Source organism: Entelurus aequoreus, linkage group LG02 (assembly GCF_033978785.1).
Source record: "Entelurus aequoreus isolate RoL-2023_Sb linkage group LG02, RoL_Eaeq_v1.1, whole genome shotgun sequence".
Lineage (NCBI taxonomy): Eukaryota > Metazoa > Chordata > Actinopteri > Syngnathiformes > Syngnathidae > Entelurus > Entelurus aequoreus.
Window position 1 is genome coordinate 70,930,290 of NC_084732.1, and position 19,569 is coordinate 70,949,858.

The following is a 19,569-nucleotide window of genomic DNA, read 5'->3' on the forward strand; positions in this document are numbered from 1 at the left end:
GTTTGCCCAATGTATGCATTTGCCATACAACTTTAATGAATTGCCACATGAACTGTCGCATTGTCTCCTGCAGAGTCCTGCAATAGCAGACTGAAGTCATTTTCCTTCAATTTCAAAGCCCTCTAATGAGCTTTTAACTCGGGTGTTTTTACCAAGGGATGCAAGACTTTCAGTGGAAACGCAGCAGCTTGAGTAAAATAAAGAAAACTTTCAAACCTGCCAAGCAATCAAACACAACAATGCATATATTTTCAGTTCCGTATACATATATATGTGTGTGTATATATATATATATATATATATATATATATATATATATATATATATATATATATATATATATATATATATATATATATATATATATATATATATATATATATATATATATATATATTTGAATTTGGATTAATCGCAATTCATCACAGTGAATGACTTGCTTATATTAATTAATATATTCACCACAGCCACAATAATTCACAACAATTTCAATTCAATTTCAATTTCAAATGCACAAAGAACCAGGATTGCGCAATAAACCCAATTTACTCACAATGCATGATATTTCAGTTTTAACTGATTAAATCAAATGATTTCCAAATCAACAGATTTCTGCTAATTCTATAAACATTTTGTGCTGATTTGAATACATTGAAATACATGTAAAAACTTGATAATAAACTATGCCATGAACAAAGTTTAGAATGTGGAGTGTAGGGTGAACAGAAGTCAAATAAATGTATGTAATAATATGCTTTTTCTGTGGCATTTTCATATTTCAGAATCCAAAGTTCAGTTAAGGTTGCAAAAAACAGCAGTTCCTCAATTTTGTACTTGTTTTGCTGTTAGTGATCATCACCTGTAGCCTATAGAAGAATGCTGTAAAGTCCCATAAATTTGACATTATTACAGTACAGAAAGACACACAGTTGCAAAAAGTAGTTCCTTTTTAACCTGCTTCTCGAGGTACGGAAAAAATATAAATGTTTCCTTTCAAAATGCTAACGATGGTAACGAGTTACAATATATATATTTTTTGATAATAGACGTGGGTAAGAACAACTTCTAAAATTCTGTTTCCACATATACTGAATGTAATTTACTGCAAATGCCATATCTTCAATGTTGTATGACTTACTGAAGACTTACAATGATTGTTTTGATGCCAACTATATTGATAGCACAATTGAGAGTACAAGGAAAAAAAATCTTCATGTTGAATATATTTACTACAGTACATCCATTACTCCTGTGCCTTGAAGCAATAGACTCCATGCTTGTCCTGGGAAGGGGGGAAGCCAAAGCTGCGTACTCCCGGCTCTGACAGACTGCAGTTTCTTCGTGGCCTTGTGATGGAATATTGAACACTTCCATCGGCCAACCAGCCGGCATTGCAGTGATCCAAGCCCGTCAGTTTCCATGCAGCGTACAGCTGGCCGACTTTGGCGATCTGTGCTTCATTGTCCTCACAGGCCTGCCGAGCCTCTGTCAGGTTCATCTTGCCAGAAGGCTGAAAATAGTACACTTTCCCTTAGGATGGAAACAGGAAATAAGACATTTATTGGAATTGTTGCTTTTCCAATATTCAGTAGTTTGATTCCCAAACACGTGCATTGTGAACTCTGTTTTTTATTAAATACATTACAATGTTGACTTTACCAACATCACTAACATGATCAGTAATAAACTTTATTATAGAGCCTAAAAACTCATTAACAGATTGCCATTTACCCCAGTACTTCTAGGTTCCTTCAGGTCATCCTATACACAGTGGTAGTTGTGGATATTAATGCGTTTCAAAGGATTCGTCAAAATGCGACTTATCTCATGCATGTGCAACATAGCACTTTACAGCACAACACGTCACACTGTTGTGACTACGCATTCTACAGCAATATTCTATAATAAGCATTTTTTATGGCCTCTGTGCGGGTTGTATGACCACACAGACTTGTTTGTTACCCCTGATGTTTGATCGCACAATAACTGAGACAGTGTACGGAAATGTTTTTGACAATGATTTATGTAGGAAATGTAATCCTACAAAAACCTGCCAAACTTTCCAACATTTTGAAGGGTTATTGTTCTTCTCTATAAATCATTTTAATAATATCCATTCACTTATTGTTACATTCTAGAGATGGGATTTATGGCTCTTTGAAGGGATCTTGAAGAGCCGTTCAAAGACTGGCTTTTTATTATAGTTATTTTCTTTTTTTTTAATCCGTTTTTTTTTATCATTAAGGAAACAATCACAGGATACAGTTATATAATAAATTATAAAAATAATCAGGGTTGTCAAATGATTAAAAGATGCAATCACGATTGGTCACATTGATCACAGTTAACTCAAATTAATTGCGATTGATCACAGATAAATATACATTTTCATCGTTAATGTGTACACTAGACAGATAATTTTCAAGCTTTCAACGACTGGACAATTAGTTTGATTTAATGAAATGTTTTTTAAACTTTACACTTTTTTAAACAGCTCAACACAAAATGGACATAAACACGCATTTAATGACTATTAAATAAATACCTGCAGTGTGTTGTTGTCTTCCCAGAGTTTGTATTTTGTAGAAAAACAGAATGTGTATTCCTGCTGTAGGAGCACTTGTATTCAGAGGAGGAGCTACACCACGTTTAGATACCAGTGTCATGCATTAATAACAAACAATGTGGATTGTTATGATCATGGTTTGATTGTCAAAGATGTTTGGTAATAAAAAATGTGATATTTTTTACATGAAATCAATGCTTTGGATATTGTGTACTTTAAGTACACAAGTTAATGGTGTTCATTTTGCTGCATGAAAATGTCTTAACCTTCCTTATTTATTAATAATTTGTAATATTCAGCCTGCTAAACATTCTGTAATTGAGGTGTATCAACCAGAGCATGTTATATAATAACATACCCTGTATTTCAATCTGCCACAAAATGTCCCCCTCTACACTATATTCCTCAACTGATGTACTAACATTTATGTAGGTAGATATATCACAGATTAAATTACAAAATATATCTGACATTCAAAGCACCATTGTAATGAAAAAACATTTATATTGTTACTGTAGCGAATGTAACGCATAGCGCTATTATTGTGAAGTGTGTGATTGGTATGAGAAGCTTGACATGTTTTGACGAAGTTTTCCAATAAAAAATTACTCTAGACTTCCTGTCATCCGTCTTTTTACCTGCTGAGCTTTTATGTAATCTAACCAAAGAAGTTAGTCCAACAATCTACATTTTATGTTATAAATGCAGTAAACCGCATTTAAACACGGAAGTGAAGCTCTTCCCCTCTGAATGTAAGCGTCAGCAGGCGTTCGCTCCAATTATGTCATGGCTTTGGACCTGGTATTTCCATAAAGTACCCTTTTCTTTGTGCATTTCTGCTCGCTATTTTCCCGCTTGTGGCTCAACAGTAACTGAACATCATTACATTTTACCATGCTGCGGAATGGCCCAAGGGTCAAAAAGTAGTCAGAACGCATGTGCGTTAATCGCGTGTTACAAAAATGATCGCCGTTTAAGAAACTTATAGTTAACGCGTTAAATTAATTTTGACAGCCCTATAAACAATACATTTGCACCAATAACACTCTATTAGTGGAAATTATTATCCTGTGTAGACCGCCAAGAGGACATTGTAGACTCTTGAGACAAAAGGCTTCTACTAAAATTTGCGCGCATTCAACTGCCACAATAGTAGGAGGAGGATATGAACATATAATAATTGCGCGCTCGCAACGTGATTTATCAAGCCTAAAACTGTTCTGCGGCCGCTATTTTCAGTCTATATTTTGAACTTTAGTAATGGCCGTACAAGCTGGCACAGTAACGCACAAACTGCCTTTCTGCCTTCTGGAGGACGTGTGATCGTGTCAACAAGCTACATATTTCCATAAGAAATAAAAAACATTAGACATATCATCTTTTCCAGCAATTCCGTATTAGAGCTTACCAGTGACTCAAGGGCTGACTTGAAGACAAACAAACACCAGAACAATGGCTGCTGGTAGGGTTTTTGATCAAGTTTGTTTTTTCATATATAAGAAGCCAGAGCGCACAGAGGGTGTGCTAAAAATAAGTTCTGTTGTCTAAATTGTGATTCCAAATTGCAGACAGAGTGGTATGGTACAGATTTTAGATGTGTGCTGCATGTCCAACAACATTACAAAACACCACAGGTTGGAGACCCCATGAGTATAGAGGAAAATGAGTGTCTTCATGATGACTGTCTGTAAAGTAAACCCAAAATCCTCATTTAAATAAGGCGGTCTGCACCAGCTTTGCATTTGTTATCAATTGTTGTGGTATCAATGTTATCACATTTGTTATCAATGTCATCAATTGACACTCATTCTCAGTCGATCACCTGCAACATGCCCACTAATAGTACACACAATTTAATAGTCTGCACTCACTGTATAGACTGTCCAATGTTTAATAGCCTAGTAATATTGCAATGCAAGTCAGCACTCAAATACAAACACCTCACCTCGCAACAAGGAGGAAAAGCAGAAGGCATCATAGCGATGAGGTCGCGACAGGCGCTTGCCGTAACTCCGGATGCCTGGGGCAAGTCCAGGACCGCCGCAAGTTGCTCTGGGCTGAGTAATGGGGTACTGGACTGTCCCGTCGGCCAGCCAGCCTGCGTTGCACCAGTTCAGACCTTCCTCCCAGGCCTGGTAGAGCTGAGTGAACGTGGCCACCGTGGCGTCCTGCTGCTCACACGCCTGCTTAGCCTCCAGGAAGGTCAGGTAATAACGGCCTCGAGGATGCTGGTATGGAAACACCACACCTGAGTAGACAAGTTTGGGTTTGTTTTTTTACCATGGTAATCTACAGTATTCTGTACTGCAGAAGTCAAATGTATGTCCATTGAAAAATAAATAAATTTAAAAAAATAGAAACAATAAAAAAAAAATTAAATGCATCCATCCATTTCTACCGCTCGTCCCTTACTGGGTTGTGGGGGGTGCTGGAGCCAATTAAATAAAAATGAAAAAAACGATTAAAAAAATACAATTTAAAATTAAAGTAAAAAACTTCTAAATTAAAAAAATAAGAAATTAAAACATTTCATCAATTTAAAAAAACATGAAAAAAAAATACTAAAGTAATATTTTAGCAATTATTTTATTGCAGTTTTTTCTCAGGAGACAATAGTGAGAGTCAAGGGTGTCATAGAGGGGCAAATAGAGAAGAAATGGGGTGAACACTTCTAAATGGTAAATGGGTTATCATTGTATAGCACTTTTCTACCTTCAAGGTACTCAAAGCGCTTTCACACACATTCACCCATCCATTCACACACTGATGGCGGGAGCTGCCATGCTAACCGCGACCCATCAGGAGCAAGAGTCTCATACTTGCCAACCCTCCCGGTTTAACCGGGAGACTCCCGGTATTCAGCGCCTCTCCCGATAACCTCCCGGCAGAAATTTTCTCCCGACAAACTCCCGGTATTCAGCCGGAGCTGGAGGCCACGCCCCCTCCAGCTCAATGCGGACCTGAGTGGGGACAGCCTGTTCTCACGTCCGCTTTCCCACAATATAAACAGCTTGCCTGCCCAATGACGTCATAACATCTACGGCTTTTAGAGAGTAGAGTGCACAACTGCGCACACAACAAGGAGACGAAGCAGAAGAACGAGGAAGTTACAGACATGGCGACGCCGTCGACGAGCAAGATGAAGAAATACGCTTGCAAGTTCCAAAACGAATGGAAACAAGAATTTCAGTTCATCCAGGACAGTTCGAAGGGGAAGGGGTATGTTGCCTGTACATTTTGTAGAACAGACTTCTCCATTGAACACGGTGGCCGAAATGATATACTCAGTCATGAACGGAGAAGTTAAACAGGACAATACTGCCATCTACTGGATAGGCAGTATTGATACTTGAACACGGAAATTCAAGTATTTCTTTTATTTATATGTATAATAAAATAAATATATATATGTATATATATATAGCTAGAATTCACTGAAAGTCAAGTATTTCATACATATATATATATATATGAAATACTTGAGTTGGTGAATTCTAGCTGTAAATATACTCCCTTATTAACCACACCCTTAACCACGCCCCCAACCTCGCCCCCGCCCCAACCACGCCCCCTACCCCCCACCCTCTCAAGGTTGGCACTCTTCACTCTTGCTGCAAGAGTGAAGTGTCTCGCTGGCACCGCCGCTCTACCATCCGTGCCACGCCGTCACAAGAAGTTCTGTAAGATACTGTATTATGGATCATTTCAGGGATAACATTTGGATATATCTTGACTGAAATTTGGACCAACTCCCCTGCAACAGCGTGGGAGTGTTCACTCTCAGACTAGGGTGTGTAATGTTTGTTGTTATTCTATTCAACAACAGATAGCCAACTTTAAGTGAAGCCCAATGCTCTTCCTGTATTGATTTTTCTTTATTTTTACCTGTTTTGGTGGCTTAATCTTCTCTCCACTTGCATCCAACTGCCCATCGGCACATCTGATCACTGATTATTCTCTACGTGCTGTCAATCATTGCGATGTAGCGCAGCATCACAGAAAAAAAGCAGCGGCTGTGAGCAGTGAGCCTGTGGGTGGTCGAGAGTGAAACAGGCGTTTTCCGCTTGGTGCAAGTGTTTGACTTGTCTCTACTCAATGTAGTGAAATATTATTTTGGAAAGTAAAAAGTGCAGAGGGCAAAACCTGCCTTTTGAAATAGTGCAAAGGACCAAATGCATGCACCTAACGATTTGACATATGTGTCTACAGTATGTCAGAGAACTGGTAAGGTATAAGTTACCTCTCAACTCAAGGTCCACTGTAGTTCTCTTGTCCTCCAGTCCGTCCACCACTTCACAGACATAGCGGCCTGTATTGTTCAGTTGGAGTTGAGTCATCACAAGTGCAGCATCTTCTGGAAAGTTCTGCCTGAGCTGCACACGTCCTCTGATCAACAAAAACATGTGATTTCGGGAATACACTATCAGTTCGCACGTGAATCTACAAAGAAAAACCTGAATTCTCCAAATGTTCGTTGACGGGACCCTGCAGCTACCAGCACATCCGTCTGAGGCCCCCCAGCGACAGAAACCCAGGACCACTTAATTCGGACCTTTCTGGGAGAGTTCAACTCTGGCTCATACCAAAACCTACATGGCAGGGTGGCATTTTCTCCTCGGAGTGCAAACACGGAAGAAGGAGATTCCACATGGAGGTTCACACGATTGTATTGACCTGGAAGTAACAACAACATAGGAATATTAAGAAATGCACTAATAAATTATACTGATACTATCTTGATCACTTTGTATTACAAATTCAGTTCCTTATAAAAATGAAATGAACATTAATAGTCATTGAAATATCTGAAAAGTCACAGTTTTAACCCCCCAGAATACTTAAGTTCATTACAAAACCTTCCAGAAATGATTGCCATCATTTTTATCGGAACAAAACAACCTTTTTTTCCTTGATATTTAAAGGGGTCTTCTGATGATTTTCCTGTTTTTTGACCTATAAATGATGTTACACTGTTGAATACTCGTGTTCAACAATACCAGAGAAAACAAATCATAAGGTTCATGCAAGCAGTTTTGGATGTCTCTGAAAGCTGTGTTTTGGAGTATTTTTTTTAACAGTGGGCACACTGTGACATCTCGTCACTTTCATTCATTAAATGTTTTAGAGCAAATGGGACCACAAAGTATTTAATAACAACGTTATGGAATACTTTGTGGTCCCATTTATCATATCATAATATCATTATCATAACGTTTTTATGAAAGTGAATCACTCCCTTCTTTTTCTTATTCTAATGTGCAACCCATAATAACAATGATAAGAGCAGGGATTCTCAAACAGTGGCGCCATCTAGATGTACGAATGTAAGAATCCCTTAATTAAATATTCAAACACAGTGTTACTGTTCAAACTGTGTGTAATGTTGCAGTCAAAACAAATGTTAAATATACTTGTTAAAAATGCCTCTGCCTTGTTTTTAATGAATATTTAGGCCTACATCGCCACTGTATTTTTGATGTCGGTCATTATAGTGATACATGGAAAACCAGGTGTTTTCTGAGGTGGTACTTTTTGAGAACCTTGGATTAGAGCATACAGTATGAATTTAAGTAAAAAAAAAAAAAGAAAAAAAAAAACCCCTCCAAATGCATCTATGTCTTACCTGGTGTAAAGGTCACCGCACAGTAATGCATTTCTATAATACAGTCGTGGCTGACGGCCATCAGGGCCTGCAAAACTTCCTCTGCTGGCCTAAACTGTGTTAGAACTGTAATTCTAATATTTGTTCCATGAATTTCCAACCGTCTACTTTCTTCGTTTAATACCACGTCTCTTGGTTGCATTGCTTTCAGTATGTGTATTGTGGAGAATGCATATATATTTAATAGTTCTTTCTTTAGTCATAGTCATGTTTAAAGAAGCTTTTTCCTTTTGTTCGCTAGTAAACTCTGTGTTTCACCTTAAAGGCGCTGGAATGTCTATTTGGGAGTATAATGTACTCCCTTTTTTACCTTATCAGTTTAGAACAATAAGGCTGTTTTTCTTTTTGGGCGGGAGGGGGCTGTTTTTATACTAAATAAGATGACTCTTTCCGTTTGATTTTCAGACCGCTTCTTGATGCTGTTATTACCGTATTTGTAAGGACTGGTCTCCTAAAGCTTTAGTAAAACTTGGTAATATTGCTATTCTGTCTTGGTGGTCCTTCTTACTCAACATATATGTCATCCGAAAGAATTTGGGATTGACCAGTGTCTTTTATTCCCTGAGAGGAAGACTGGTCCGACGCAACAGTATGTATGTGGTAGACATTTTTGTAGAATCAGATTTCAGCTTCTTCCGTGTTGCCATACCAATGTAATCTCACCAGGGCCTTCAGAATCAGGAGTACAGACTCAATGTCACTTAAGCTATATTGCATTTTAGATTCGCCTCACAGGGCCAGGTGGTCTTATATTGATATAAGGTCAGAATTTTTCCGTCCTCTGATTGGTTGATTAGAGTAAAACTGTTCGACACGCCAAATTGGACAAACTGAATAGTCTGTAGCAATCTGCAGTTTGAAATTTTAAATACACAGCATCTCAGGTAATCTTGTTGAGTGTGATCCTCAAAAGAATATGTAAAAAAAAAAAACTATTGGTAAATCGGTAGATACATGTACATACTTATTCATACAAACAGATACATAATATATGTTCACATTGAGTATTGTCAAAATGTTGTCATATTTTAAAAAGAAGAGCAAGAAGAAGACAGTCTATTGGAAAAAAAAATCATTATTCTCAAGAATTTCTTTTGAATTGATAAGATTCTGTAAAGGTATTGTAGTAGAATTTCTGACCTTTGACCTATAGTTCATGTCTGTCAAAAATGTATGCTCATTTTGATTTCTCTTCCTCTTCTGTGGGACAAAAGTGAACTTTAAGTCGTGCCAACCTGTCTAACTGAATGTGTTGACTGTCTAAAAGATTCGAGTTGTTATGGAACAGATAGGGAAAACAAAACAAGACATTGACGCACTAACAAGAGAGATAAGAAAGGGATAAAGCCAAACGAAGAGAGTGTTTTGGGCACCATCTTTTTCATGGTGACGGGCGCGCCCGGGGGGGGGAAACTTTCTGTGTGCTAGACAACTCAACCCAACCATTGTACCATTTGATTATGAGTAAAATAAAACTCTTGTGTTAAATCTACTTTGGTTCTCATTGACAACCTGGACTTTCCACTACAGTATGATTGACAAGTAGCACCCCAAATATTATTACGATACATTTTATGTGGATATATTCAACTATACTATACAAACCCCAAAACCAGTGAAGTTGGCACGTTGTGTAAATGGTAAATAAAAACAAAATACAATGATTTCTAAATCCTTTTCAACCTGTATTTAATTGAATAGACTGCAACGACAAGATACTTAACGTCGAACTGGAAAACTTTGTTATTTTTTGCAAATATTAGCTCATTTGGAATTTGACGCCTGCAACCTGTTTCAAAAAAGCTGGCACAAGTGGCAAAAAAGACTGAGAAAGTTGAGGAAAGCTCATCAAACACTTATTTGGAACATCCCACAGGGGAACAGGCTAATTGGGAACAGGTGGGTGCCATGATTGGGTGTAAAAGCAACTTCCATGAAATGCTCAGTCATTCTCAAACAAGGATGGGGCGAGGGTCACCACTTTGTGAACAAATGCATGAGCAAATTGTCGAACAGTTTAAGAACAACATTTCTCAACCAGCTATTGCAAGGAATTTAGGGATTTCACCATCTACGGTCCGTAATATCATCAAAAGGTTCAGAGAATCTGGAGAAATCACTGCACGTAAGCGATGGTATTATGGATTGATCCCTCAGGCGGTACTGCATCAACAAGCGACATCAGTGTGTAAAGGATATCACCACATGGGCTCAGGAACACTTCAGAAACCCACTGTCAGTAACTACAGTTTGTCGCTACATCTGTAAGTGCAAGTTAAAACTCTACTATGCAAAGCGAAAGCCATTTATCAACAACACCCAGAAACGCAGCCGGCTTCGCTGGGCCCGAGCTCATCTAAGATGGACTGATGCAAAGTGGAAACGTGTTCTATGGTCTGACGAGTCCACATTTCAATTTGTTTTTGGAAACTGTGGACGTCGTGTCTTCGGGACCAAGGAGGAAAAGAACCATCCGGATTGTTATAGGCGTAAAGTTCAAAAGCCGGCATCTGTGATGGTATGGGGGTGTATTAGTGCCCAAGGCATCGGTAACTTACACATCTGTGAAGGCACCATTAATGCTGAAAGGTACATACAGGTTTTGGAGCAAAATATGTTGCCATCCAAGCAACGTTGTCATGGACGCCCCTGCTTATTTCAGCAAGACAATGCCAAGCCACGTGTTACAACAGCGTGGCTTTATAGTAAAAGAGTGTGGATACTAGACTGGCCTGCCTGTAGTCCAGACCTGTCTCCCATTGAAAATGTGTGGTGCATTATGAAGTCTAAAATACCACAACGGATACCCCGGACTGTTGAACAACTTAAGCTGTACATCAAGCAAGAATGGAAAATAATTCTACCTGAAAAGCTTAAAAAATGTGTCTCCTCAGTTCCCAAACGTTTACTGAGTGTTGTTAAAAGGAAAGGCCATGTAACACAGTGGTAAAAATGCCCCTGTGCCAATTTTTTTGCAATGTGTTGCTGCCAATAAATTCTAAGTTAATGATTATTTGCAAAACAAAATTAAGTTTCTCAGTTCGGACATTAAATATCTGTTCTTTGCAGTCTATTGAATTGAATATAAGTTGAAAATAATTCACTGTATTCTGTTTTTATTTACGATTTACTCAACGTGCCAACCTCACTGGTTTTGGGTTTTGTACGAGAATGATTCATCTTACCAAATCGAACCAAATGTATACGTACTGTCTTGGTTGCTGTTGGTATGGAGGTATTTTTGGTAGAAGAAGGAGTTTGAGATAGTCGCAGCCATAGTCCAGTTTGAGAGCATCAGCTGAAGACACCACAGCACCTGGAAGCCACCCATCGTCACCTGAAGGTTGCTTCCTTCAAACTGAAAGACAGATCATTTGTAATTTGTGACTAAGGCGATAGTGTGTGGGTATTTATTGTCTTGGTGGACATGGTTTTTAATTGAGTGACTAGGTAAAGTAACATGTTTTAACAGAAGCAGTTTTCACACTTTTACACATAATGAAATTGTCTGATGAATATTTGTATCTGTACGGAGTATTCACCACTAGAGATGTTCCAATCAGGAAATAATGCTGTCGATTCCGATACCGATCATCCAATAGTAAGGTAGTCCGATACCAATACAGATACCGGTCACATGTATTAAATTCGGAATGTTCCATTCAGGGTTTTATTCTGCCGATTCTTTAAAATATTTTACTACATAAAATTGTTTGATCAAAACAAAGTCAATAGTACACAATAAACTCACAATTACTATCTATAACTCTTTTAAATCTTGTTTTGCCCCCAAAGTCCTCTTGTGTCCAGGGATTTATCATATAAAGTTGTACAAATGAACAAATCGTAACTAATCATATTGTGATACTACTTTTGGTATCGACACCACCAATTAATTACTTTCTGGTGCAACTTGGTTCCATCTACATTTCTTAAACTTTACTATACACTTATTTCTAGGTGTTGTTTCAAGCTACAGTAGCTTAGTGGTTAGTTTAGCTATTAGCATACTTGCTCTTGGCTTGCTCTTGGTGTGTAACATGTTTAACATTGCCCTACAGTGATAATAATACTTGATAATGACACTTAATGTGTTAAAAAATGCAGTTTATTATCCGCAATGGGGGTGATTGTAATTAACTTAGGGGAGCGGCTCCACAATGTGTATGGAGATACACAATTAGCTGCTAGTTTGTCAAAATAAATAATACATCAGCCAGAATCTGCATTGAATGGCTGCATTGAAAGTACTATTTCATTAAAACGGGTCCTTTTCACCACAACAGCAAAGAATGAAATATATCTGATAAAATGCAACCAAGTACAAGTATTACACAATTGCATATAAATCCAGCCCATATTGGTCATTCAACACTTACCTCACTGTAGTGTAGTTCTTCTTTGGTGCATAAAAAGATGGCAAAAATATGTTTTTTCTTCCAGAGAATATACCCAACAAGTAAGAACAGACAGCGACTGTCACTGCTCTGCTACAATTATGAGCCCGCTCTCAGGTCTTCCTGGATGTGAAGAACCACCTGTGTGGACTACTGCAACTAGTGAGCAACAGACAGGAACACACAGGTATGCTCATTAATATTCTCCAGTTTGTTTGTTTTTTGCCTCATATGGCTTATGTTTTTCTCTAACTGCTTTGTTTCCCCATGAGACACAATAAATGGTACAATTTACAAGTTACTAATTCAGTATTGATGTCGTTGAAATGGACAAAAACAAAGACTGTAGGGAAGAACTCCAATTTAAGGATGTTGTTTGTTTACATCTGGAAGCACTGATATTTTGTACGAAAAGCAAATATATTGTGTTTCAGTCTGCACACAGAGCGGTGACGGATGCATGTCCAGCACCTGCAGTTAAAATAGATGAAAGGTCTTGCTAGGGGCCAAACATACCAGGACTGGGAGCTTTGGGTGTAATTAGTCTTGTAAACAGCAGGCCATCAAATGCCAGCATGCTAAGAGACAACATCATTCACTGTAATCTTGCATCTTCTGCAAAACATTTCCCAAAATGTTGAGATTTTTGGGCCAGGCCAGCTTGCATTTGATGCACGGCGGTCCTGTGGTGGCCATTGACGGTACGTTTGGACAATGGGACTGTGAGTTGCTCTGCAGGTGACCTCACCGATGGCGACGGGCCTGGACACGCATGAAAACAACCCCCAACTGACCAAAGGAGGCTAAACTCAAACGGACTCAACAAGCATGTTGTTTGCACGACAAGAAACATGAATATTCAATTATCTTTAATTCATAGAAAAACATCAACACATTTTTACACAATTGAAGCTGTTATATTGAAATGTACTTGGGCCATCCATTTGTGCCCCTATAGACAATCCTTTCTTCATTAGGCAAAGTTCCCTGCACATTGATTTGATTGTTTGTTTAATAAATACAATTTAAAATATGAATTTAAACTACCTTGAAAACTGGGAAAATTGTATTTGCTGATTGTCTTCTTGTAAAAAAAAAAGTGAATTTACAATGAGGCATTCAGAAATGATATACAGTTTACATATTTATGTTACTCTTTCACACAACTGTACTGAAAGTTTATTTTTATTTACTTTCTAAATGGTAAAAATCACAACTAATTTGTGTTCTCATAATACATTTTAATAATAATAGATTTTATTTGTAAAAAGCACTTTATATTGAGTAAACAACCTCAAAGTGCTACAGTGTATTAAAAAAATAAAAATAAAAAGATAATTTAAAAAAATAAAAATAAAAACTAGAACAGCCAAATAGCTAGAACTAGTATGCATACATCTATAAAAAAAAAAAAGCCTTTTTTAAAAAGAAAGGTTTTTAAACCTTTATTCAAAGCATCCACAGTCTGTGGTGCCCTCAGGTGGTCAGGGAGAGCGTTCCACAGACTGGGAGCGGCGGAGCAGAAAGCCCGGTCTCCCATTGTTCGGAGCTTTGTCCTTAGGTTTTCACTCAGTCCTGTTACTTCTGAAAAAATAAAATGGTCCACAGCATCATCAAGTTCACTCATTTATTTTTCTGTATATTCACTTTTTCAACTACAACTGAAATATCAGCACAGTCCTATAACCCAAATTAGTTTTTTTATGTTATTTTTTGTTGTTATAATGAGCATAATGTCAACATACTTTAAGCATAAACACAATGTGGATCTATTTCATGTGTAATTGTATGCTAAAACCCCACTCCAATTACTTTCAGTCCTGTTACTCAAATGAGACATCTTCGATTTATTACCTTGTACAAAAATGAAATACATTTTCAATAGTTCAATATTCCACAAGTCACACGGTTTACAGGAAGTTGTATCATTCAGAGCCTCTACAGGCCAAACGTAAGTTCACATCCTTTACTTTCCTATAAATGTAATATGAAGTCTTAGCACAGTCCTGTTACCTACCGTGTATTAGCTTATTTTGTCATGATTTATTTGTTGAATCCCTGTCATGTGCTTGGTGTCAACATGCTGTTAGCATAAACACAATGTGCTTATAGTTCATGTATTTGCTAATTCTATGCTAAAACTCACTAAAAAAAAATGTGTCCGATGGCCGAAAGCAGACTGCATGCATATATATATATATATATATATATATATATATATATATATATATATATATATATATATATATATATATATATATATATATATATATTATTATAATATAATGGGTATAATAAATAATAAAAAAATTCCACAAACATGGTCACACATGACACAATCTGAACTTTGTGAATATTATTTTTTAAAAATACGTCCAATCAACATGAAAAAATCAAAATGACACCCATCTAAATATATTACAAGGGATGATGAGGAAAATGCAAAACACTCTCTCCACACTCATGCATTTTAGCTGCTTGATATTTCTGATCGATTAAAAAACCTTTAAAAAGTTTCCACAGAAGTAAACAAGGTAGGAGTTGAACTTTCACATACTCTTAATAACAAAGTATAATAATTATTATACTGTCACATACTCTTAATAACAAAGTATAATAATTATTATACTTTGTTATTAAGAGTATGTGAAAGTTCAACTCCTACCTTGTTTACTTCTGTGGAAACTTTTTAAAGGTTTTTTAATCGATCAGAAATATCAAGCAGCTAAAATGCATGAGTGTGGAGAGAGTGTTTTGCATTTTCCTCATCATCCCTTGTAATATATTTAGATGGGTGTCATTTTGATTTTTTCATGTTGATTGGACGTATTTTTTAAAAATAATATTCACAAAGTTCAGATTGTGTCATGTGTGACCATGTTTGTGGAATTTTTGTATTGGTTGATATTTTTTTTTTCCCTGCAGTGACTAGGGGAGGTTGTTTGGATTGGGTCATATAACAAAAATACTGGACTGTGGCACCTTGAAAGGGCAATTAAAGGCAGAGTTGCTTTTTTTGGCCGCCAGATGGCGACCAAATGGCAGCAATCAGAGCACTGGATATTTTTATATATGATTTGGACGTGACCCCAAAAGGGACAAGCGGTAGAAAATGGATGGATGGATGGAATTGAACACACTGCTCCGGGTCCAATTGTTTAATGAACTCGTGCTGTCTTGCGGACCAAATTAGTCAAATTGAAAACACCGGCGATCTCATTAGGAGGTTGTAAACCGTTTTTTTTATGCTGTAGCTATGAAAATATTCAATCCTACTTTGTGGGACCCAAAGTCATTTACCAAGGCCAGACCAATTAACAGCAATAAACAAGGAATTGCTGTGTTGTCAGATTTTGAGTTGAAAGATGACACAAATGGTTGTTCTGTGTTTATTTTGAGAGAGTTTTGACAAGTTTTGGAAACAACGTAAAAAACATCTGAAATGTGTAAAACGGGACAATATCTTTTCACATTTTTGAACATGCCAGATTTGATATTGAAGTGCATCATCATGCTACTGTGTGCTCCACAATTGCAACAAAAGTTGTCCAAAAGGCGTTTGCTTGCTAAAGTGTGTGTTCCTACAGAGGATGAATAGGAAATGTCTTAACATGGAGCACAAACAGTAGAAGATCTGAAAGAGGAAGAACATTTTACAATATAAAACATGGATACATATAAATCCTATTGAGAAAGTGCAGGCCTTTTTTCCCCCTCCATGATCTCCATCCATTACAATGTAATCTCTGGCATCGAAGGTGATGAAGTGCTGAGAGAGGAAGAGGAGTTTCTAATCATCGCAGCCAAGCAGCTCCATGCGTAGAGTGATGCGCTCGTGCCACTCCCAGGGGACCACTCGCACATATCGGGCGTAGAACGGGGGCTCGAATACATTCTTCATATGACTGTTGTTGTCGATATTGCCTTGAAAAAGCTGCAAATAAACAGAATACACACGACTCATCAGTGGTAAGAACTGACTTCTCTGACATTTGTGTTTCACTTTAGTTAGTATCCATAATATAATCAGTATATTTGGCTATTGGTTGATTTGTAGTAGGTGATTTGAAACGTCAAAGCATTTTTGATAAAGTATCTTTGATTAAGGTTTTTTTGTCGCACATCCTTACAAAGACCAGAGCATTTTTAGCATATAGAGCAGGGGTGTCCAAAGTGTGGCCCGGGGGCCATTTGCGGCCCGCGGGTAATTTTTTAACGGCCCCACGGCACATTCTAAAAATACGATGAAAAAAAAATAAAAAACATAAAAAGTGGTATAAAAGAGCAAACAGGTGAAATGTAACAAGAAAATGTTGCATTATTTACTCTAATAACACAAAGCTGCCATGCAGGCTGTTTCTTTCTTTAAAAAATAATAATGAATCAAAATCAATGTCATTATGAATTATTGACCTATTCAAGGCTCCATTTACTTCACATTAAATATTCCACTTTGAGATATTTTGGGGGGAAAATGTTGCATATTTTTTGGTTGCCATTTAAAATACTAAGTTTTTTTAAAGAAGGGCCTAAAACGAACAAACAAAAAACATGAACAACAATAAAACGTATAATTGACGGATAGATCTGAAGTTGATCTTAAGACTATTGTGGTAAAAGTTAAAAAAAATGTTGGAATTATTTTTTAAACTTTACTGAGCAGTACCCTTTTGGATCCCCAATAATTTTAGTGGGACTTTTTTTTTTTTTTGAGTGTCATTGCTCAAAAAAATAATGATTTAAAATCAATGTTGTTATGAATTATTGATCTTTTTAAGACTCCAATTATTATATAATCTCAAATATTCCACTTTTAAATTTTATTGGGGGAAAATATTGCATATTTTGTGTTTTTTTCCATAAAAAACACGGTTTTCCTTGACAAAAATGGCATACAACTTAAATCTTTAAACGCGTTAAATTGACAGATAGACCTAATGTTGATCTAGAGATTTAAACCTTGAATAATATTAATAATAATAATAATAAATAATGACACATTTGTAATATTTTTTTTGACCAAAACCTTTTGGGGTCCCTGGGATCAAGCCTGAGTGGAGGCCTAAATGTATCTTTTTTATACATATATTGTATTGGTTTTTAAAATAAAAAATATCAAAATGGCCCCTGCTTGCTTTGATTTTTCAGTGTGCGGCCCTCAGTGAAAAAAGTTTGGACACCCCTGATATAGATGATAGTTGATTTTCTTGACATATAAAGGATCTTTGATTGGACTTTTTTTGTAGTACATCCTTGAAAATACCAGACGCTCTTGAAAATAGAGGATCTTTGATTAGCGTTTTTCTTTTGTAGACGGGTTGTACTGTAAACTTATTGTGTTCGTTCTAGAGGATCTTTGACCAGCGTTTTTTGTAGCCAACTCTAAAAATACCAGCACACTCTTGGTATTTAGAGGATTTATGATTATCTTGGCATATAAAGGATCTTTGACTTGTGTTTTTGTAGCACATTTTAGGATCTTTGAACAGCATTTTTTGTAGCCAACTCTAAAAATACCAGTGCAATCTTGGTATTTAAGAGGATATTTGATTCTCTTGGCATATAAAGTATCTTTGACTGGTGTTTTTGCACGTCCTTAAAACACCAGAGCACTCATGGATACAGAGGATCTTTGACCAGTGTTTTTGTTCAAAACAACAGAGCACTCTTGGCATATAGAGGATCACTGACCAGTGTTTTTTTTTTTTTTAACACCAGAGCACTCTTGGTATATAGAGGATCTTTAACCAGTGTTTTTTTTTTTTAAAAACACCAGCGCACTCTTGGCATATAGAGGATCTTTGACCAGTGTTTTCTAAAAACAACAGAGCACTCTTGGCATACAGAGGATTTTTGACCAGTGTTTTTTAAAACACCAGAGCACTCTTGGCATATAGAGGATCTTTGACCAGTGTGTTTTAAAAACAACAGAACACTTTTAGCACATTAGAGTATCTTTGACCAGTGTTTTCTAAAAACAACAGAGCACTCTTGGCATATGGAGGATCTTTGACCAGTGTTTTTTTTTAGACACCAGCGCACTCTTAGCATATAGAGGATCTTTGACCAGTGTTTTTTGTTTTGTTTTGTTTTTTAACACCAGAGCACTCTTGTTATATCGAGGATCTTTGACCAGTGTTTTCTAAAAACAACAGAGCACTCTTGGCATACAGAGGATCTTTGACCATTGTTTTTTTTTTTAAAACACAAGAGCACTCTTGGCATATAGAGGATCTTTGACCAGTGTGTTTTAAAAACAACAGAACACTTTTAGCACACAGAGTATCTTTGACTAGTGTTTTTCTAAAAACAACAGAGCACTCTTGGCATATGGAGGATCTTTGACCAGTGTTTTTTTTAAACACCAAAGCACTCTTAGCATATAGATGATCTTTGACCAGTGTATTTTGTTTTTGTTTTTTTTAACACCAGAGCACTCTTGGTATATAGAGGATCTTTGACCAGTGTTTTTTTTAAAAACACCAGCACACTCTTGGCATATAGAGGATCTTTGACCATTAAAAAAAAACAAAAACAGAGCACTCTTGGCATATGGAGGATCTTTGACCAGTGTTTTTTTTAGACACCAGCGCACTCTTAGCATATAGAGGATCTTTGACCAGTGTTTTTTTTTTTTTTTTTTTTTTTTAACACCAGAGCACTCTTGTTATATAGAGGATCTTTGACCAGTGTTTCTTTTAAAAACACCAGCACACTCTTGGCATATAGAGGATCTTTGACCATTAAAAAAAAAAAAAACCAGAGCACTCTTGGCATATCGAGGATCTTTGACCAGTGTTTTCTAAAAACAACAGAGCACTCTTGGCATACAGAGGATCTTTGACCATTGTTTTTTTTTTTAAAACACAAGAGCACTCTTGGCATATAGAGGATCTTTGACCAGTGTGTTTTAAAAACAACAGAACACTTTTAGCACACAGAGT

The 19,569-nt window shown here is 36.8% G+C and overlaps 1 protein-coding gene and 1 pseudogene across 1 annotated transcript; both read right to left on the bottom strand.

Annotated features, from left to right (window-relative positions):
• Positions 1–1,243: 1,243 nt before the first annotated feature.
• On the bottom strand, positions 1,244–11,559 carry LOC133642318 (hyaluronan and proteoglycan link protein 3-like). Its single transcript, XM_062036444.1, has 5 exons — positions 11,439–11,559; positions 7,021–7,240; positions 6,807–6,952; positions 4,512–4,814; positions 1,244–1,530 (listed from the first exon to the last, which is right to left on the bottom strand). The coding sequence occupies exons 1-5, from the start codon at positions 11,557–11,559 to the stop codon at positions 1,244–1,246; spliced, it is 1,077 nt and encodes a 358-aa protein (XP_061892428.1).
• A 4,383-nt stretch (positions 11,560–15,942) lies between these two features.
• The window catches only part of LOC133638748 (EGF-like repeat and discoidin I-like domain-containing protein 3), a 33,353-nt pseudogene continuing 29,726 nt past the window's right edge, over positions 15,943–19,569 (bottom strand).

Excerpts from the sequence above, each read along its gene's own strand:
- LOC133642318 (XM_062036444.1), bottom strand. The coding sequence starts at position 11,559 with ATGGGTGGCTTCCAGGTGCTGTGGTGTCTTCAGCTGATGCTCTCAAAC. Across the intron at positions 6,953-7,020 it reads CGAACATTTGGAGAATTCAG|AGGACGTGTGCAGCTCAGGC; the intron begins GTTTTTCTTTGT and ends TTTGTTGATCAG. Across the intron at positions 1,531-4,511 it reads CTTTTCCTCCTTGTTGCGAG|GGAAAGTGTACTATTTTCAG; the intron begins GTGAGGTGTTTG and ends TTCCATCCTAAG.